The following is a 21982-nucleotide window of genomic DNA, read 5'->3' on the forward strand; positions in this document are numbered from 1 at the left end:
TCGCACCATGGAGCGTTGCATCATTCCTTTTTGTGGACAAATGCCGCTACTTCTTTGGACAAAGGTATCAAGTGTGTAGCTAGTCATCCACTGACAGACAGTTGGGCTAGCTCTAGGACTTGGCTATCACGAATAATGCAATTGCAACCATTCATGTCTACGTCTCTGTGTGGACGAATGTTTTCACTTCCCTTCGGCATACGTCTAGCTGTGGACTTGCTGGATCATGTGATCACTTGATGGTGGTTGTCTGAGACTCGCAGACTGGTTCAGATTGGCGCTGTCATCTTCCATTCCCGCCAGCACTGTTTGAGTGTGCCATTCCCCCACATTCTCACCAACACTTGTTATATCTGAGTTTGCTAAGTCTATCTATTTTAGTGGGTATGAGGCAGTACCACATTAAGATTTTTCTGTTTGTTTAGGGGATTTTTAAATTGTGATATCTATCTATCTATCTATCTATCTATCTATCTATCTATCTATCTATCTATCTATCTATCTATAGCTCGAAGCATTTTCCATTTCAACCTTTTTTCCGTTTTTTCCATGTACACTTCTGTTAAATTAATCATGTTCATTTTCTTATCATCACCATTTTTTCCAACTTTTCTACATTCTTCACAGCAGTTCCGTGTCCCCTGGATAAGGAGTTCACCTGGCCTCCTTCCTCTCACCTGCCCCAGGTAATCACCGGTAAACTCAGGCTTTTACACAGTTCTCTAGCCTAGCCTCTTCCTACGAGGGGCTCGCCCATAAACACGGTCGCGAGGATGGTGCCGGCTCTCCTGCTGCCGTCCGTGGAGTCCCCAGGAGTCAAAAGCAGCTCGCCGGCAGCAAACACAGCAGACTCTTCCCCGAGGGCTCCACTGGCTGCATGTGTGCTTCCGGATCAGACTGATTCTACTCAACATGTTTCCGAGGTTCTTCCGTGGGTCAGGACTTCACTTCTTATGGCTACGCCTCATTTCATCGTAGGCACCAAAGCGCTTCAAAAATGTTTGTGAAAAAATCCCGCTTTCCCATATACTTTCTGAAGCCCTCTGGCACGTACCACATGTTCTTCATCCAGCTGTCTCCTGGTGGACAGGGAGGCTATTTCCAGTGTTTGTCTACTGAGACTAGTACAGCCACGGACATGATATCCAAGTGTCTATTTGTATTCTTGCTTTCTAATCTTTGGGGTATATCCCTAGGAGTGGGACTGCTGGCTCAAGAGTTCATTCTTTCTTTATATATATAAATCATTTTACTGAGGGCTTATACAACTCTTATCACAATCCATTGTGTCAAGCACATTTGTACATTTGTTGCCATCATCATTCTCAAAAATTATTTTTAAAAACCCTAAAAAACATTTTCTTTCTACTTGAGCCCTTGGTATCAGCTCCTTATTTTTCTCCTTCCTCCCTCCCTCGCTTACCTACTCTTCCTCCCACAAACCCTTGAAATTTATAAATTATTATTATTTTTCCATGTCTTACACTGTCCCATGTCTCCCTTCACCACTTTTCTGTTGTCAGTCCCCTAGGGAGGGGGTTATATGTAGATCCTTGTGATTGATTCCCCCTTTCTCCCCCACCTTCCCCTTCCCCTCCTGGTATCGCCACTCTCCTTAATGGTTCTGATGGGTTTATCTGTCCTAGATTCCATGTGTTTCCAGCTCTGATCTGTACCATGTACATGCTCTGATCCAGGCGGATTTGTAAGGTGGAATTGGGATTGTGAGAGTGGGGGGCAGGGGGGAATTGCCCAACTGCTCCTCTCACAGGGAATTTTTTTTTGTACATTTTATTAGGGGCTCATGCAACTCTTATCACAATCCATACATATACATACATCAATTGTATAAAGCATATCTGTGCATTCTTTGCCCTAATCATTTTCTTTCTTTCTTTTTTCTTTTTTTACATTTTATTAGGGGCTCATACAACTCTTATCACAATCCATACATATACATACATCAATTGTATAAAGCACATCCATACATTCTTTGCCCTAATCATTTTCAAAGCATTTGCTCTCCACTAAAGTCCTTTGCATCAGGTCCTCTATTTTTTCCCCTCCCTCCCCGCTTCCCCCCTCCCTTATGAGCCCATGATAATTTATAGATTGTTATTTTTTCATATCTTGCCCTATCTGGAGTCTCCTTTCCCCCCATATAGCCATGATGCCTTATACCTGGTCCCTTTGGCACCTCATGATCGCACAGGCTGGTGTGCTTCTTCCATGTGGGCTTTGTTGCTTCTGAGCTAGATGGCCGCTTGTTCACCTTCAAGCCTTTAAGACCCCAGACACTATCTCTTTCTATAGCCGGGCACCATCAGCTTTCTTCGCCACATTTGCTTATGCACTCGTTTGTCTTCAGCGATCGTATCATGGAAGTGTGCAGCCAATGATATGATTTTTTGTTCTTTAATGCCTGATAACTGATCCCTTTGGGACCTCATGATCACACAGGCTGGTGTGTTCTTCCATGTGGGCTTTGTTGCTTCTGAGCTAGATGGCCGCTTGTTTATCTTCAAGCCTTTAAGACCCCAGACACTATCTCTTTTGATAGCCGGGCACCATCAGCTTTCTTCACCACATTTACTTGTTCACCCGCTTTGGCTGCAGCAGTTGTGTCAGGAGGGTGAGCATCGTAGAGTGCCAATTTAATAAAAGAAAGTATTCATGCATTGAGGGAGTGTTTGAGTAAAGGCCCAAGGTCCTTCCGCCACCTTAATACTAAACCTATAAATATAGACACATAGATCTATTTCCCCATCCTCATATATATATTTGCATGTACATGTCTTTGTCTAGACCTCTGTAAATGCCCTTTACTCCTAGCTCTTTCCTCCATCTCCCTTGACTTTCCTCCTGCCCCACTACCATGCTCTGTCCCCATCTGGGTTACAGCTATACCTCTTCTTTATGTAACCTTACCCTTGATCATTCCCTACCAGGCCTGCCGCTCCCCCCTCACCACCATTTTGGGTCCCATGTTGTTCCCTTGTCCCTGTGTTTGTTAACACCACCTCCTTACCCCTTCCCCACCTCCCCCTATACCAAGTCCCCCCAGAACTGTCGGTCCCATTGTTTTTCCTCCAGATAGTTCATCCAGCCTGTCTTATTTAGACAGACCTGTGGAGACACTAACATGCACAAAAACAAGACAGAGGAAAACAAAGCAACAGTATACAACCAGACAACAAACCACTGACAAAGAACAAGACAAAACACATCAAGAAAGAAAAGCTTGTAGTTAGTTCAAGGATCATTTGTTGGCCCTTAGGAGTGTTTTCCAGTCCAGTCTGTTGGGGCACCACGCCCTGGCCCCAAAGTCCACTTTCAGCATTCCCTGGGGACCTTGCCGCTTCATTCCCTTGCTGTTCCGCTGCACTCCCCCAGTGCTTTGCCTCGGTGTGGTGGGATCAGGTCAGGTGAATTCCCACACTGTGTCTCCGGTGCTGTCCCCTGTATCGCCCTTAGTCACTGAGGGGCATCATGTCGCATAGTGGGGTCAGCCATGTTGTTCTCTCTGTGGACTGGCTGCTCTACTTAGGTACATCATCCTCACTGCCTGGTGGGCCAGGCTGTGCTCCACTCTCTCCTCCTGCCCCTTCACCTGCTCCCGTGTGCTCTGATCAGATATGTCCATCTCCCGGAGCTGCAGAATCAATGTCGTCCTTTGAAACAAATTCTTCTCAGGGGAGGGGCAGGAATCCACTTAATTTTTGGCGCTGGGGCCAGCCTCCCAGACCTCTCCACTGGTTCCCTACTTCACGCGCGGATGTTGCATTCACACCTTGCGGCACTGGGTTGAAGTCTGGTCCCACTTTCCCTGTGGAGATATAAACAATATCCTCCCCTTGGGTGGGTTAGTGCCCTGTGCCCCCGCTCTCACAGGGAATTCTATATACCCCCTGGTTTGGCTGAGGACTTCCCACTGTGGTCTGGTTTGCAGGTCTTGGAAGACCCATGATGTTGAATGAGCATCTTTTCATGTGCTTATTGGCCGTCTGGAGAGCCTCTCTGAGGGCAGGTCTGTGGAGATCCTTGACACATTTTCTAATTAAGCTATTCCACCTTTTATCACGGAGTTGTGTTCGTTATGTCTTCTAGCTCCACATCCCTTATGAGATGTTATTAGATGTATAACGTGCATATATTTTCTCACGTGTTCAGAGCTATCTTTTTTTAAATAAATCATTTTATTGGGGGCTCTTACAGCTCTTATCACAATCCATGCATCCGTTGTGTCCAGCACATTTGGACATTTGTTGCCATCATCATTTTCAAAACATTCTCTTTCTCTTTGAGCCCTTGATATCAGCTCCTCTTTTCCCCTCCCTCCCCCTCTTCTCCCCTTCCTGAACTCTTGGTAAATTATAAACTATTATCATTTTCTTATCTTACACCATCCGCTGCCTCCCTTCACCTACATTTCTGTTGTTTGCCCTCCTCCCCCCACCCCCGTGTGTGGGGTGGGGGTTCAGGGTCTAGGCAGTCTTTAAATTTTAGCAGTAATGGGTTTTAACAAAACAAAAATGATAAACAAGCTAAATGTCTCCCAGTTAAATAGATGCTGTTCTACCCATATTTTAGGGTATGCCGCAGTCTCTGAAAAACGTGCTTATTGACCCCCGTTCTTCTTTCTGAGACATAAACAGGTATTGCCTCGGGCACCAGAGCCTTAGCACGTGCCAGAATGTTCCCTCTCTCTGGAACCCCCTCTCAAGTACCCTCCACCCTTCAGGCTCTCCCGCATCCTCCCACCCACAAGTTCTAGGGGAGGCCCTCCAGTCTCATTGCTCCCTGGACCGCACCCCTCCTGGGTGCTCTATAGAAACGTGGCCATTTGCTAAGAGTCCGTGTCCTCATTAGACTCACTGTCCACGCGGGAGGGCCCCCGCTGTTCATTCCTGCAGAGTCTCGCGGATGGAACCATCGAGAGAAGCTGCTGAGAGAATGGGGCATCAAGGATCCATCTAAGGAGCAAACACAGACTTCAGAGCTGCGTGGGTAGCAGGAACCCAGCACTGTTTCTTTAAATAAAACTATCTAGAAGTTATCTCTCCCTATATAAATGACCCTCAAGGGCAGCAGTTTGAAACCACCAGCCATCCACAGGAGAGAGACGGCTTTCTACTCCTGTGAAGACAGTCTCTGAAACCCACAGGCAGTTGGCCCCGGTGCTCTAGCGCTGCTAGGAGTGGGGCATCGACTGGAGAGCAGCGAGTTTGGAGATGGGCAAGGAGGTCCGGGAGACACGGTCGGGCCGGCCAAGGGTGGCGGATGGCGGTGCGTTTCCTTCCCTCGCACGTCTATTTTCCACACTTTCTATTACTTTAAAACTGAAGGGTAAATCATGGAGAGTGAGATCAACATTGCGGGAAACGTAGGGCTTGGGGGTCCCACCAGAAAGCGCATGCTCAGTGCTACCTGGGCCAGCCTGGGGAGGAGGTGCAGGACTCTGGCCACCCTCCCCGCCCTCGAGGAGGAGGCACCCACCCAAGGGCGGGGGCCTGGGAGGCCCAGGCTCGGTGGCAGGTGGGTGGCAGGTGTCTGAAGGAGCAGGAGCCTGCAGTAGGGTGAGTTATTACAGGAACGAAGACAGCCTTTTCTTTGGGGTCTTTGAGTCCCTCGCTTTCTGTTGGCAGAAACCCAACGCCCCTCTTGTCTGCAAGCAGGATCCAAGCCGTGTTCCGCTCTCAGGCGGTCTTTGCTCCGGAGAGGCTGGACTCCAGTCCACGGGGCGCATCTTTATGAGACGACTCCACGGTGGGTGACTGGTTTAGACACGAGCATGTAGCTCCCTCCTGACTAATGAGACACAAAGGCAAGTCTGGGTGGGACTCGTGGGAAAGTTTGTCTTACTCTCGCCTTAGAGTCTAAGGGAAGGACGTCCTTTTGTCCTTCCTGCCTTAAGTCCTTGGGTGAGGATGAAAGTCAGGGTCCTGAGACACATGGGGTGACTAGCACAGAGCCACCACCATCTGTGTGGCTTCAAACAGAGAGGTATTAAGTCAGAGCTGGGAGACTAGAAGTTTAAACTCCAGGTGTTGATCTTGCCTGTTCCACCTTCTGGCAGTGACTGGCGATCATTCGTATCCCTTGACATATAGGGGCCTTACTCTAATCCTTCGCCGTCACCATTGTCACCTAGCATTTCCCTTGTGTATCTGTGTGTCATCGGATTAGGACCTGCTCGTTTTAATGTGATTGCATCTACAAAGACTCTCCTTCCACAGGGAGCCCTGGTGCTAGACTGGTCATGCGTTGGGCTGCTAACCTTAAGGTCTGCCGTTCGAAACCGTGCCTCTCCGCGGCTCTGTGGGCTGTCGTTCTACTCCCGTAAAGAATTGCCGTTTTGGAAACCCACAGTGGCCTGGTCCTATAGGGTCACTATGAGCCAGAATCGAGTCGATGGCAGTGAACCTGTCTTTGTGAGGCACACAATTCAAAGTGTCCGACATACTCTTCCGGAGAGCAGGGACCATGGTGGCTGTGGCAACGTGAAGAGGCGGGGTCCCTGAGCAGTGTCCTCAGGAGAGCCCCCTGGGCTAGGATGAAACAGCTCCAGCTAGGCCATCTGGTCGGGGTGCAAATTCCTGGTAGGGAGAGAGCGAGAGCCTGGGGGAGGCTGGGCTAGTCAATGGACAGCCCTGCCTCCCGAGTCACCTGCAGGGAGAGAAGAGTTGGGGCCTTGCTCCCAAGGAGGCAGGAGGAGAGGAGTGGGAGCCACTCCACTGAGGTGGGTGGGGAGGGGGCCAGGAGAGAAGTAAGGCCAGGCCGTGGAGGCGCTGCGAGAGCCAGGCTCTCCTCCAGCGAGCTCTCATCGGTGAAGATTCTTATTCGTAAACCACAGTTTAAGGAAAAGAAGGGGCTTATTAGGAGGAGATGGGATACTTGCAGAATCTCCCAGAGGCCTGAGCACCAGGCTTGGGGGTGCCACAGGCAGGAGCCATGCCCAGTACAAAGGCAGGAATTCCTCGGTTTGTGCCATCAACACCCCAATGCAATGGCTGGCTCCATTGGGTGTGGACGTGAGGGGGCCCCTCTACCTCTGCAGCCTTCGATCCTGTCGAGTCCCCTGCCCATTGGCATCACGAGGGCCTGGCTCAGAGTCTAGATTGTGAAAGAGGTCTGTGTGTGTGTGTGTGTGTGTGTGTGTATGTGTATGTGTGTGTGTGTTTGTGTTCATGTGCTCGCATGTGAAGTAGCAGACACCCAAGGCACAGGGCTTTCACAAGTTCTAAGGGAGGATGGGAAAATGAGTGCTTTTGCTTGTAGAACCATTTCAACCTCTACAGGGAGGGAAATCGTCCTTTATACCTTCAATGAGACCCTCAAATATAGGAAGAGCTTTAGAGGCCAGCTACCCAAAAGAGGGGTCGTTGCTCACCGTGTATGGTCCTGGAGGTGTTCAGGAGGACTGTTGGCTGCTGGAGGCCAGCGACTGTGGCTTTATCTCCAGGTCCCTCCTGGCGTGTTTCTCGGTACAGAGAAGGGCTGGGGAAGCAGTGGGGTATGGCAGAGTGGCTCTCTCCAGAGCGGAATTCTCAGCTTCTGGGTGGGACACCCTGCTTCCTGTCCTGGACAGGGAGCTCATGTGCAGTCACCCCCTTCTGTCTGAGGAGACCGGTGCGTTGCTTTGATGCTGAACAGGTTTCAGAGGAGCGTCAAGGCTAAGACGGACTAGAAAGAAAGATCAAGTGATCCGCTTCTGAGAATTGCTGAGATTCTGGGCTCACTTGTGATCTCGGCTGACCCTAGTCTCCTGCCCGGATACAGAGCTGTCTCCCTTTTCCCGCCTCCCTTCATGATCGGTGGTTTTCTTTATGAAAATAAAGCTTTTTTCCCTCGGAAATGGATTGAAGCGATGATTGCACCAATCTTCTTAATATGATGGAACAATTAGATTCTATGATATATGAAATCTATGCCTGTAAAACTATTTTAAAATAAAGAAAGAACACAGGAACGGTTTATTCCAGGAATGCAGCACTGTATGATACTCACCTTCCTGACATGACTGCTGAAGACAAAATGGATGCATGAACAATGTGGCGAAGAAAGCTGATGGTGCCTGGCTGTTAAAAGATATAGTGTCTGGGGTCGTAAAGGCTTGAAATTAAACAAGCAGCCATCTAGCAGGGAAGCATCAAAGCCCAGATGGAAGAAGCACACCAGGGGGGAGCGGGGAGGGAGGGGGGAAACCAAGGAGATGATGCCAGGGGCTTAGGTGGAGAGCAAAAGTTTTGAGAATGATGAGGGCAATGAATGTACAAACATGCTTTACACAATTGATGTATGTATGGATTGTGATAAGAGTTTTAGGAGCCCCTAATAAAATTATTTTTAAAAAATGAAGCACACCAGCCTGTGTGATCATGAGGTATTAACAGGAATCGGTATCAGAAGTTCAAACACAAGCAATCAAATTGACCTGAAGGAACGTGGACAAAGTGGAGACCCAAAACCCACCTGTAAGATAATTGGACAGTCCCTCACAGAAGGGCCTCATGGAAGGGATGATATATCCAGGGTGCAGTAGAGCACTGATGAAACAAACATATAACTATCCTCTAGTTATTTAATATTTCCTCCCCTTCCTATTATGGTTTTAGTTTTACCTCATTAATCTTATTAGACCCTGTGTATATTCATTTGTATAACTGACATCATTTGATGCATGAACTAGCTAGCCCTTCAGAAATAGTAATGGGAGCAATGATTCCCTGAGGGTACAGGAAGAGCGGGAGGTGTTTGCTGTCAGCAATGATGACTGTATGACCCCACTCTAGGGGAATGAATAACAGAATTGCATGGGAATGGATACATTGAAAGGTGTAAGATATTGCAAATATATATATATATATATATATATATATATATAATATAGAATAAAATAATAAGGGCCCTTGGGGGGAGATAAAGGAGAGCTGATGTTAAATTGTTCAAGAAGAAAGGGCAATTCTTATTTTTTAAATGTTATAAAATTATAACAGTGAAGTAATGCTAAAATATGTAATATTAAAGCTCAAGACATTAATTTTTATTGCGAAAAAATATAGGTATAACAAAGCATTTGCCACTTCAACGGTTTTCACGTGTCGAGTTCAGTGACACTGATTCTATTCCACATGTTGTGTGACCATCACCACTGCCCTTCCCCAAACGTCTCTGCTGTGGGCTCTCCGACCATCCCTGAGAACCCCGTCAGCACTGTGCTCTCAACAAGTGCCCATTCCATCAACATGGGCCCCACAGTATTCCGTCTGACTCGATTCACACAGCATATGTTTTCACAGTTCATCCAGGCTGTGGCATGGATCAAAGTGTATTTCTCTTTGTGGCTAAGTAATAATCTATTTGTGTGTGTGTGTGCGCCGTATTTTGTTAATCCCTTCATCTTTTGATGGACATTCAGGGTGTGACCACAATTGGGGTCTGTGACTTTCGCTGCTGTGAACATGGTTTCCCATTTACCCTTCATTCTGACCCACAATGCCTTACCCACCTTACAACCGGAATTGACATTTCCAGAATCATAGATTATCGCCATGTTACATAGTTAAATGGATACTCAGCAGAAGCCCAGAAACCACTAGCTGCTCCACAGGTGCAAGATGCGGCTCTCTGCTCCCGTGTAGCTACAGCCTTGCAAACTAACAGTGCAGTTCTGCTCTGCCCTATGGGGCAGTAGGAGTGGGAGCGGACTCAGTGGCAGTGGGCGAGCGAGCGGGGTCTCCATCCTTGAGGCAGCCAGTTTCTGAAAACCACTCTTTCCCTGATTCTCATCATAACTCACAGGCCAGCTGAGTTCATCTGGGTTGACTAGAGAAACAATTCCAGAGACATTCATATGTGTTTTAGAAAGAGCTTTATTGTATATTGAGAAAATACCCTAGGCCAGTGCAGATCAAGCCCATAAGTCCTATATTAGTCCAGATGTCTGATACCAGCCCATAAATTCCTCTTCAGACTCACGCTGAATGCAGGAAGATCACAGACCAGTGGGTGGAAAGTCTTGTGGATCCAGTGGTGGTGGGAGCATCTCAGTGCTAGCGTGGGTCTCCATGTGGCTCCTCTAGCTCCAGAGCTCTGGCTCTATCAGTGTAGCTCCATGTGGCTTGTCAATAGGACTATCTTGCTGGGACTGTGTCTCCCGCCTCCAGGGAGGAAGATAGGAGTTCCCAGAGTCCTCAGAAGAAGGCCAAGCCCACACAGAGGCCTCATTGGCTATGACCTGATTGACAGGCTAGACTCCACCCCTTCGTTCAAGTTGACAGGAGATGATGTAACTGCCAGGCCAGCCTTTCCCCTTCCCTGGCTCCTTCTCTGCTGCCCTCCATCCATGCTGGTGAACTGCCATAGGCCTCTAGCCCTTAATACCCTTTCCCTCTGGACTCTGAATGGTTTAAATGCCGCCTCTGTGCCAATGACTCCCCGTGGCTCCGGCATGGCACATCCATCTCTCTCGGCCTGCTTTTCAGCTTCTCCAGTCTTGCAGCAGAATCTGCCTCCTCCGACCACGGCCTGAAGCCCTCCAGGCCCTCCCCTTCCCCTTCCCTTACACCCAGTCCAGCTGCAAGCCCGTCACTGCAACACCCACACAGTTTCCCCAGCTGCCCTCTGGTCTCCATACCCACATGCCCCCCTTTCCGGGGCCCCTGACTGAGTATGCTAAAGCCGCGGTACCAAAAAGTACTACACATCGGTGGCTTTGTTGTTGTCAGAGGCCATGAGTCGGTCCCGACCCATACCTCCTACCTTCCGCACAACGGAACACAACGCTGCCCGGTCCTGAGCCATCCTCGCAATTGTTCCGATTCCTGAGCCCGTTGATGCTGCCGTGGTGTCAGCGCATCTCTTTGAGGGCCCCCCTCTCCTTCGCTGCCCCTCTCCCGACCTAGCACGGTGTCCTTCTCTCCCGACAACACGTCTAACACATGTCAGAGGAAGCCTCGCCGTCCTTGCCTCTAAGGAGCACTCTGGCCAGCTTTCCTCCGAGACATCGGTTTGTCCTTTGAGCAGTCCACGGGCCTTTTATACTCCTCTCCAGCGGCATGGTTCAAATGCACCGGTGGTCTGCTGGTCTCCGTCATTCCGTGTCCAACTGTCACAGGTACAGGAGGTGGCTCTAGAGCACGGGAGTTTGTTTATCCACAGTTCTGGGTAGAGTCCCAGCCAGGCTCTCAGCCATTCCTTTGGCGAACCCTGGCTCACAGTTTCTGGTGTTGGCGGGGGACCCTTGGGGCTGCTTTGCTCGTCGCCAGGCCCTCGCGTGGCATGCGTCTTCCGTGCGTCCGTGACTGCCCAGCAGAGGGATGGGGCCCACGCTCTTTCTCCTCCGCCTTGGCTTCAGTACCACAAGAGACCACCCCAACCCCCCATTTTCAAACAGGGTCTTGCTCACTTAAAGGTGAGACTATGGAAGGGAAAGCCAGGGCACCCCAGGGGTTGGGGAGAGTGGGGAGTTGAACAAAGTCAGTACCCGTGTCGGAGGGCCTTCCATGCACAAATTTTTGGAGAACACAATTCCACCCCTTACAGCTCCCGGCCTCTCCCCGCCTGTCTCCTTTCTTGCTCCAGTACAGCAGCCACCAGTTGCCGCTGCGTCTCTTTGATTCCTGGCAACCCTGTGTGCCAGAGAAGAACTGTGCTCTTGAAGATCTGGGGCTCTTTGTTTGGGTTTTAAGTTCCCCTCTCGACTTGGACGAATTTGCTACATCCTCAGCTCTCCCCATCAGACGGACTTGGCTGCTGTGCTGCCGGCCTGGGCCAGCTGGAGAATGGACTCTGCCGACTGGCCCATCATGAAGAAGGCCCCGGGGACAGTGCGGGTCTAAAACCGGCCATAGAACTTGTCAGCCTTACCAGGTCCAGCTGGCTGGCCACCGGTGCCTCCGATTCTGTAGCAGGACGAGCCTTTCCTGGGCCGTGCTGGTTCGCGAGCCCGCCGGCGCTGTTCTGCATGCTGGGGCTTCGACCAGGGACACCACACCAAGGATAGCAGAGAGGCTCCCCATGTCGAGCTTTCAATGGCTGAGTGTTTGGAACTGGGTGGACTTGCTCCAATAACAGCCCCACATCCAATGGCATCCCTTTTGTCTCCCCAGGCACAATAGGCAGGGCCGGGGTCTGGCCCTCTCTCCCAGGCCATGTCTCCCCAGTAGGAACCCTGAGCCCTGAAGTCAAGTCCCCATTGGATCTGCTGGGTCCCTGGGCCAACACTCTGAAGTGCAGAGGCAGGCTGGGAGTGTCGTGTGAATGGGGGAGAGCCAGGGTTCCCCAGAGGCTCAGAGAGTGAGGAGCCTGATGGAAGCCATTACCCCTTTGGGAGGCTGTGCTCGCAGCCGCCCAGGGTAGGCAGGGCAGGTGCGATCTCACTCACACCAGCAGCAGCCTATCAGGTAAGTGCCACTCTCCCAGCTTCCAGACAGAGACCGAAGCTTCGGGAAGTTTGGTGACTCATCCAGGTTACGGAGCTGAAATGTATTCCCATGGAGACTGGTCCCTTGCCCACTTGGTTCCTGCAACACAAAGTTGTCAGCATCCTAGATCCCACTCCCGTGCAGAGACCACCCCAGTGAGGAGCCAGGAGACAGGAAGGGTGAAGGCCAGGACCCCTGAGTCGCTGGAATGAAGCCCCCTGTGCACTCGCCAGCCCCCTGAGCACGGCATCCCAGAGCTGTCCTGCTCCGGGGGTGAGCACAGGCTGATGAAAGCAGAAAGGGGCTTTCAATAAGGGGTGACCCACTTCTCAGCCAAGAGCCATCCGGGTGTGCTGGAGGGCCCTGGAGTGGGTGCATAATTCAGCGTGTCAGAAAGGGAGCGGGAGTTAAAGGCAGAGCCGGAGTGAGCAATGAGATAAGACAGGGACATCACAGGGCCCCGATGTATGCGTCTGTCTCCTCAGAAGAGGGTCCCTGCCCTCTCTCGGGAATGAATTGCCCGGGCTGCTGCCGATGAAAGGGCCTGCGCTGTCAGTCCCATTGCATGCCACAGTACAACATGCATGTACATGAGCACATACGTGCATTCTGATACAGGTGCGTGCACATAGCCATACACATGCACACAGAAACGCAGCCACCTGTGCACATGTGTAAATGCACACATAGCCATGACCTTGCACAAAGATGTACCTAGACGCTCCCCTATACACAAGTTTGCACATAGAACCATGCACACTCACAGATAGATATTCGCCTGTGCACAGACATACATGATGTGTGCATACCATAGATACAGACAGATACACACACGTGCACATAAGCATGCACACACAGACACACGTGCACGTGTGGATACACATCCCCCTATGCAGACACACAGAGGCACAGGCCCATGTGTGCCTACAGATTGCACATAGACATGTGTACCTGCACAGGCTCACCCTGGGCCCAAGCCTGCATCCTGGCTGTTGGTGCTGGGCTCCCATGAGTGGTAGCCATCCCTTCTCCCCCTATCCCCAGAGAATTGTTCTGTTCTGGAACAGTCCTGCCCCAGGAAGGCCAGTTTGCCTGGGACTTGCCGCCTCCCAACACTGACTGTCTTACATCCTCAGAAACCCCGCAGATCCAGGCAAGCCGCGTCATTGGTCACCCTGCCCCAGACCTTAGGAAGACCAGATACTGCCCCCTCCTCCCTAGAGTCCAGCCACCCCTGTGCTGGACCCCAGGGACGCTCAGAACAGAGCCAAGGCTGAATCTCTGCTCTTACCTGGATTCTGCATTGGTTTATTGAACACCTACTATTGGTCAAGCCCTGGGCATGGGGCTTCTGGGCACCATCTCTCAATCTTCCCACCAACCCAGGAAGGCACCCTGTGCAACCAGGCACTGTTACTGCTCTCTGTGTCCCAGGCATCCTCCTGGGCCCCAGGATACAGCCGGGGACACTCCAGACGAAATCCCTGCCCTTGGGGAATAGAGATCTCTGGTGGACCGAGGCAGAAAATAAACCTGACTCTGAGCTAGGTGGGCCTGTAAAACAGGTGGGTGAGGCCAAAGAAGGGCTGGCCACCTAATGCGGATTGTCAGGGAAGGGCCACCTGAGGTGACGGGGACAGAGATCTGGAAGAGGTAAGAACAGGAGCCAGGCAGGTATCCAGGGAAAGTATTACTCCAGGTGGAGGGAACAGCGTGTGCAGTCTCAAGGATTTTCACCTGCAGGACGTCAAAGGGGCATTCAGATGGGCTTCGGGGGCTGGAGTAAGCACCGGGCGATAGCGGAGCGGAAAGGAGGAGAGAAAGCCGGCCGGGGCTCTGGGTCCACAGGGGCCGTGGAGAGTTGTCAGCTGCGGCATGACATGCTCCGTCTTCAGCTTTAGCTGGGTCTCCGGCACTGTCTCCGACGGATGGAGTGCAGGGACCAGGGTGGGAGCAGGCTATTGCAGTGAGCACCAGGGTCGCACCAGGGCAGTGGCTTCGGTGAGAAGTGGGTGGGCCCTGGAGGGGCCGCTGCGGGACGTGAGAGGGATGCATCCATCTGCCTCTGGGGTTCTTGGCCTTAGGGCTGCCCCGCAGGGGCCACTCACCTGATGGAAGAGAGGGGAGAGGGGGAAGCTTGCGTGGGGAGAGGAGAAACTTAGCTTGGATCCTACGACATACAGCGAACAGATGGGGGTGTGGAAGAGGCAGGGGAAGACCAGAGCCCACAGATGGCAAAGGCCCAGCTGACACGTTCAATATTGTCTCCGTTTTCCCAGCCAAGGAGCCCTGGTGGTGCAGTGCTTACACATTGGGCTGCGATGCTCACAGTCGGCAGTTCAAAACCACCAGCTGCTTCTCAGGAAAAAGATGGGCCTTTCGACATCTGTAAGCAGTTATGGTCTTGGAAACCCAAAGGGGGGTGGTCTTCATCGACTCAATGGCAGTGGTTTTTATAGGTGAGGAAATGAGGCTCACACCAGTGAGGTGACACACGCGTTACATTGGGGCCAGCACTGGAACACACATCTTTCTGGTCCCCAAACCTGTGCAAGCCCCAGTAGGAAACCCAGCAGCCATCCTGCCCACCATCTGATGGGTCAGCAATGGGCTGAGGGCTTCCTTGTCTCCAGGGAGGAACCAGTCTGGCATGGGAGGTGCCAGTACTCACCAGGAATGGCTAGGGCTTGGGTGCGGCCCTGAGGGTCAGTGCCAAGTGGCCTGAGGCGCCAGCAGCTCTGTGAGTGCAGCTGGTCTGGCCTGTGGCCATTATCCGACCCCTCTTAGCAAAGAGCCATTGGGTTAGCATCGATTGGCTTAGAGAAGAATCAGGAACACTTGGGGCGGTGGGAGAGGGACCAGGAGACCTCAGCTTTAAGGATGGGTCAGGCAGGGCTAACCACGTGGCTGACCAGTCACCAGTCTCACAGAGTCCCATGGACCTACCCAGGGGGCCACTAGGATGCCAGCCAATCAGGTTCCCCTCTGCCAGTGCAGGCAGTAACGGCCCCTTCCGTAGGCAGCCCGGAGAGCTTGGGGGCCTGGCTGAGATGGTCCTCCGGCCCCCAGCACTGTGGAGCTGTGTGCAGAGCTGTGGCTTCACCTCAGTTTCTGCGTCTGTAATCATCGTCTGATTCCCCGATAAACAAGGTAAGCACAGGCCTGCTGTGCTTACCTATTCTTCAGTAGTGAGCAATTTCATATTTTTTCATCACATCAAAGACTCATATCTTTTCTAAGGAGGGCTGGTATCTGCCTTATCGCCCTCCAGACACCCCCCCACCCCACCCCCAGCACCTACCCACAGAGTCAAAGCCTCTTTTCAAAATTACAGTCCCTGAGTACCAGTAAGCAAGGTGGACACGGCCTGACTCACGCTCACGCATCTGCAGTGAACAAAACGTGAAAGTGTTCACGACCGATTACTTAGTGAGCCCAGGTGGGTCAGTGCGGCGCTGGCCTTGCTTTATTGGGGACTGTGCCCTGGTGCTTGTCTAGAGCCTGGCGTGAGGGCCCCCAGCTCCCAGGGTAGGGAAGCGTCAGGAGCCCCGACAGCTGGGCTAAGGACGGAGTCTCACTCAGAGGCACCAGCCCACGTGAGGGAGGGCCCCACCATGGTGCACACGAGGTGCCCTCTGCTTGTCCCTGTCACCCTGGATCTGGCCCCCATGGGTCAAGCAGTCAACACAGCTGGGGCACTCCAGAGAGAGCCGACTGGGTGAGGTGCCTGTCCATGCTCCTGGGTGGGAGACCCACAGGACCCTGCCCGGCATGAAAGACATGAGACATGAAAGCCACGCCAGCTTGCCTTCCTGAGCATCCTCTGCACCCTCCCCGCCTCCCCTCCCCCACCCCCCCCCACACACACACTGAGCTGGGCGCACTTCGTCTGACTGTGCCCGTGAGGCAGGCCTCTTTACCCACCTCTCAGATGAAATCTGAAAGGCGAGTGGAGGGCTTTGGGAGCAGAGCCGGCGGGGCGGGTCCCCCAACCTCTGGCCAGACTGAGTGCCTAAGGGGATGAGCCCCCCCCTCATGTGTTAGTGAACCATGTGGGTGCCTCTGACACCTGGATTCAGGAGCAGGCGCTGCCTGCCAGTGAGATTCAAGTGAGCTCAGACACGTGACACGGGGTGGCCCCCACAGGAGGAGAGCCGGAGTCCGGCTGAGGGGGAGGCCCAGCTCTCTTGGTTCCTTCTGTTGAGCGGCTCCCACCCCCACCCAGAAGGGGGCCGAGGAGGCTGGTGGGAGGGAGTGTGAGGCTCCACCCCAGAGACTTGGATCGCTGCTAATTTGCAATCTTAAAATGCACAGCAAAGACACCCGCCACGTTGCTAGTGCCTTAATCAGGCAATCAACGGGTCCGTCTCCCACAGCCTGCACAGGCAGGGGGGTGGGGTGTGCAGAAGGAGCCTGGCAATGGGTGCCAGCCTCTCTGCGAGGAAGCTCAGTGGGGCACCCTTCCACCCCAGATGCCTGCATGCATCCAGAGCTTGGGCTAAGGGTGCTAGATGTGGGCCTGCTGGCGGGGACACCAGCTGGTGGAGGTGGGGTTGGGGGTTGAGGGGTTGAGGGGTACCATCAACCTTGGTGATGGGACGGGCTTCCATGGTGGGGCCCTTGGGTGGTGAAATGGTTAGTGGACTCCGCTGTTAACCGCAAGGTTGGCAGTCAGAGTTGCCTGGGTAGGTGGGCCTGGTGAGATGCTTCTGACCAGCCAGCCTTGCAGCCCCTCTGGAGTACATATTGATTTGCATACATGGGGGTGTGTGGGAGGGGGCCATGAGTAGGAGCTGGCCAACAGGCAGCCAGTTTGGGCATTGTCCAGGGTAGCTTCTCTGGCCTGGGTCCCCTGGCATGTGGGCATGACTAAGGCTGCAGAGCAGTCCCCAGCCTACCTTCCTAAATGGGCAGCCCAGGAAGTGATGCCCCGTGGTCTTTTTACTCCACCCTGCTGCACCCCCAGACCCTGATAGAACAGCACGCTCTTTCGTGGGGTACAAGAGTATACAGGCCACACCTTGTGCCACGTGTTGGCAGTGGTCCCTCTCAGAGCAAGGGTCACTTGTCACCCTGCCCCTACTGCTGGACGTTCACACATGGCTTGTGGGGCAGCCTGGCCTTTGCACCTAAACCACACACAGACCCTCTGCGGTGCACCCCTCCCCGAGCCTGCTTTCCTTCAGAGAGGTGTGGCTCCTTGTGGGGTCCCTACCTCCTCTGGGGTCACTTTCAGAGACCCTCACTCCTGGGCCTTAGGGAAACGGAACATAGGAGGCAGAGGGGGCTGTGCCTCCCACCCAGGGTCTGGGAACAGAAACACTGCTCAGAACCACCGCCATCCCCCTCTTGCCCAACACACACACACACACACACACACACACACACGGCGGCTCTGAGGATCAGAAGATGGAGAGCCGAGTACTTGGTAAACTCCAGTAAGCTGTACAAATGTCAGGTGGCATTAGCACTGAGCCTGCCACAGCTCACCCAGGGGCCCCACAGGTGTCTCTCCTGATGCCAGACTTCAGGAAATGCCTTGTTCTTGCAGGACCCCCGGGGTGAATTGGGTGGGGGGCCTGGGATGGTGTCCCCTGGGTGTCCCATGAGCCCAGGTTGTGTGGCCAAGGCCATGCCCCTTTCAGTGTGAGCTGTGGGACGGAGCACAGTGGACAACGAGGGTCTGTGAGCTGGGTGACCCCTGGACTCCCTCAGAGTGGCCTTCCTGGGGCAGGGTGCTGCAGGTGGGGCTGTGCAGGAGTGAGGCCCTGGGACTGAAATGAGCGTCAGCTTCTCGGAAGGTGTCGCCAGCGTAGGCTGGCCCCTCCTACAGGCCCCTGGTGGCAGGCTGAAGGCAGTGGGCAGGTTTCTAGGCATCCGCTGGACTGGGGGCCCAGATGCTTACCCCCTCTCACTCCCGCCCACCCTTGACTGAACTTAGGTGAGTGGCTGGGAGCTGGAGGACAGGCCCGCGCTCCCGTCTTGTGAGGGCAGGCCTGGACAGCCTCTCCAACTCCTGTAACAGTCAGGCCCAGCTTGCAAACTGCCCAGCGGCTGGGGTGACTGAAGGCACTGCAGAGACCCAGGGAGGGTCCTCAAGCTGCACCGCCACCACCCACCACCGAGGTCATAATTGCTCTAAAATCACAACCACGCGCAATTATGCAAAAACCAAATTGTGTGCGATGATTTTTATGGGTTGCAAACGTTCATTGGAAGCTGGGTGATTACAGGGGACGGGAGGCAGCTGCTGCACTCTGGGAGCCCATAACTCCCAACAGCTGGGAGCTGTCACTTACTGACGGTCACGCTGCGGCTGCCAGGCCCCAGGGTGACAATGGTAGCAAAGCCTGCTCAGCCAGGGGCCTGGGCCAGCAGCTGGTCGGTGATAGGCCTGCAAGTCCTGCCCGGGGAGGCCCCCCAGCCAGCATGAGGCCGAACACGAGCCTGACTTGGTGCCTGGGCTCCCTGCACCCAGCGCAGCTGCAAGAAGGCTGTGCTAAAGTGGCCCGGGCGCCTGGGCTCTCCCAGGAGACCCAACCGACCAAGCTGGAAGAGAAGGGGCAGGAGGCCAACCTGGTTAGGGACGGATGGCTGCCAGGCTCGTGGGGGTGGGCGTCTGCAGGCCTGGAGGCGCCTCGGCCTCCCCCCCAACCCCCATGACACTGGTGCGCCTGCCGGGCCGCCCGGGGCAGCTGCGACCCTGGAAAGAGGCAGGTAATGACGCTCGTCCATAATGAGGCTGCGCCGTTAATGAGCGCAGGGCTATTATCCGACCACAGGCTGGACACATCCGAAAGTAAATTATTTTAGGGATCCATTAACGAATGCCTAATTAATGCCCAATTAGAGGGAAGCTACAGAGGAAACGCTCCGGACTGTAGCGCAGCGAGGCCTGATTGGCAGCCCCAGCCTGGAAGGTGGGCGCAGGCAGTGGGGGCTGGGTTGCGGGGGCGGCCCTCGGGCCACCCTTAGTTCTTGGTAAGCATGTGTGGCCTCTCACCTAGTCCTCAGGACAGCTCTGTGAGGGGGAACCGCCCTCGACGCATCTTTGAGAAACGAGGAAACTGAGGCACAGGGGAGGGTGGGGGCGTTTGTAGCCCAGGCCGCTTTCTGGAGAACTTTGGCGTCAGGCATGCTTTGTTTGCTGATTGGAGATCACTTAAAGAAAGAAACGACTCGAGCTTGGCCGTGGTATTGACTTTGCTTGAACGGGAGTCTGCACAGTGGGCTGTTAACACAGAGCCAAGCGAAGTAAGCGGGCCGCACTGGGACGGGCGTGAAGCCTGCGCGCATCAGAGCTGAGGGGGCGGGGCTCAGCAGCTGTGGGCGGGGCTAAACTGGTCCTGTGACGTCAGGCCCCTCACTCTCATCTTTGCGCTCCACTGCTAGTGGAAAGAGTATCGATTCGAACCCGCCCAGAGGTGCTGCGGAAGAAAGACCCGAGGACCCGCTTCCACAGAGACTGCTGTTGCCGGGTGCCTAGGAACTGGTCCTGAGCCTGACTCACGGCGGCCACATGTCAGAGAGCAGAGCTGCCCCTTGGGTGGGGCTCGGCTTGGAGCAGGGTTTTACTGTGTTTGACAATTCTACACAAGGTGCTCGGTGACATCAGTTACATTCTGAGTGCTGTTCTCCCGCCTCTTCCAGCCCTGGGCAGAATGGTTGGTCGTGGTTCAGGGTGGGTGAGGCCGTGGCTGGCGGAGGGCTATTAGCCCTGGAAACTGGCTCCTTCTCTGGGACAAGAGTTGTTTCTTTTCTGTTCCCTGTGGGGTGTACGTGGGGTGAACGTTGACTAGGAGTTGGCTGGGGCGCGGGCCAGTGGTGAAGTTAGGCATCTAATCCAAGATAGAGTCCTAACCTTTCCCTGGCCCAGTCCCCCGGGGGCGTGAGCCCAGCAAAGGCATAGCCAAGGCACAGCTGGCCCAAGAGTGTCCTGTGCCAGCTGGCACCCCGTAGTCCACTGCGGCCCACCCCCGCCCTCCCTCTCCTGGGCGGCTGCTGACCTGCCCGTGCTCTCTGTCCCCACCAGGTTGCTGTGTGGAGCTGCTGCTGCTGCTGTTACTGGCTGGGGAGCTGCCCCTGGGTGGCGGCTGCCCACGAGACTGCGTGTGCTACCCAGCGCCCATGACGGTCAGCTGCCAGGCACACAACTTTGCCGCCATCCCCGAGGGCATCCCGGAGGACAGCGAGCGCATCTTCCTGCAGAATAACCACATCACCCTTCTCCAGCAGGGCCACTTCAGCCCCGCCATGGTCACCCTGTGGATCTACTCCAACAACATCACCTTCATCGACCCCAACACCTTCGAGGGCTTCGTGCACCTGGAGGAACTGGATCTCGGCGACAACCGCCAGCTGCGGATGCTGGCGCCGGAGACTTTCCAGGGCCTGGTGAAGCTCCATGCCCTCTACCTCTACAAGTGCGGCCTCAGCGCCCTGCCAGCGGGCATCTTTGGTGGCCTGCAGAGCCTGCAGTACCTCTACCTGCAGGACAACCACATCGAGTACCTCCAGGACGACATCTTTGTGGACCTGGTCAACCTCAGCCACCTGTTCCTCCACGGTAACAAGCTGTGGAGCCTGGGCCAGGACACCTTCCGGGGCCTGGTCAACCTGGACCGCCTGCTACTGCATGAGAACCTGCTGCAGTGGGTGCACCGCAGAGCTTTCCACGACCTCCGCAGGCTCACCACCCTCTTCCTCTTCAACAACAGCCTCTCCGAGCTTCAGGGCGAGTGCCTGGCACCCCTGGGGTCCCTGGAGTTCCTGCGCCTCAACGGGAACCCCTGGGCCTGCGGCTGCCGGGCCCGCTCCCTCTGGGAGTGGCTGCGCAGGTTCCGAGGCTCCAGCTCCGCCGTCCCCTGCGTGTCCCCGGAGCTGCGGCAAGGTCAGGACCTGAAGCTGCTGAGGGTCGAGGACTTCCGGAACTGCACTGGGCCAGCCTCTCCGCACCAGATCCAGTCCCACACGCTCACCACCACCGACAGGGCCGCCCGCAAGGAGCACCACCCGGCCCACCGCCCCGCCAAGGACAGGGCCCATCCGCCAGGCTCCCGGAAGCCCAGCAAGAACTGCACAAGTCACAGGAACCGCAACCAGATCGCGAAGGCGGGCGTTGGCAAGCAGGCCCAGGAGCTGCCGGACTATGCGCCCGACTACCAACACAAGTTCAGCTTCGACACGCTGCCCACCACACGGCCCAAAAGGAAGGGCAAGTGTGCCCGCAGGACCCCCATCCGCGCCCCCAGTGGGGTGCAACAGGCCTCCTCAGCCACGCCCCTGGGGGCCTCCCTCCTGGCCTGGATCCTAGGGCTGGCAGTCACCCTCCGCTGAGGACCCCGGGGAGGGGGGCGCGTGCCCAGCACTGCCCCCTGTTCACCAGGAACAGCATATATTTTCTTCTCTTTTTCGGACAAATGGAGGAGCTGCTGGGTTTCAGGGAAAGGCTGGCAGGGGCTTTAGCCACTGCCTGGGCTCTGTCCAGTGGAGTGTAAGCCCCAAGTGTACAGCCCCAGGCAGAAGGGGGTGAGCGCACATCGCCCAGCTGTTCTCCC

General features: G+C 54.4%; 1 protein-coding gene across 1 annotated transcript; it reads left to right on the forward strand.

The window, feature by feature from the left end:
* Nucleotides 1-18854: 18854 nt before the first annotated feature.
* On the forward strand, nt 18855-21761 carry RTN4RL1 (reticulon 4 receptor like 1). The gene is made up of 2 exons (XM_075559608.1): nt 18855-19004; nt 20385-21761. Exons 1-2 carry the CDS (start codon nt 18855-18857, stop codon nt 21759-21761), a joined length of 1527 nt encoding a protein of 508 aa, XP_075415723.1.
* Nucleotides 21762-21982: the final 221 nt, after the last annotated feature.

Source organism: Tenrec ecaudatus, chromosome 10 (genome assembly GCF_050624435.1).
Source record: "Tenrec ecaudatus isolate mTenEca1 chromosome 10, mTenEca1.hap1, whole genome shotgun sequence".
Lineage (NCBI taxonomy): Eukaryota > Metazoa > Chordata > Mammalia > Afrosoricida > Tenrecidae > Tenrec > Tenrec ecaudatus.

Bases quoted from the DNA above. Each gene is read 5' to 3' on its own strand.
- RTN4RL1 (XM_075559608.1), top strand. From the start codon at position 18,855: ATGAGGCCGAACACGAGCCTGACTTGGTGCCTGGGCTCCCTGCACCCA. The intron at 19,005-20,384 runs GTTAGGGACGGA...GGCACCCCGTAG, and splicing joins AGGGGCAGGAGGCCAACCTG to TCCACTGCGGCCCACCCCCG.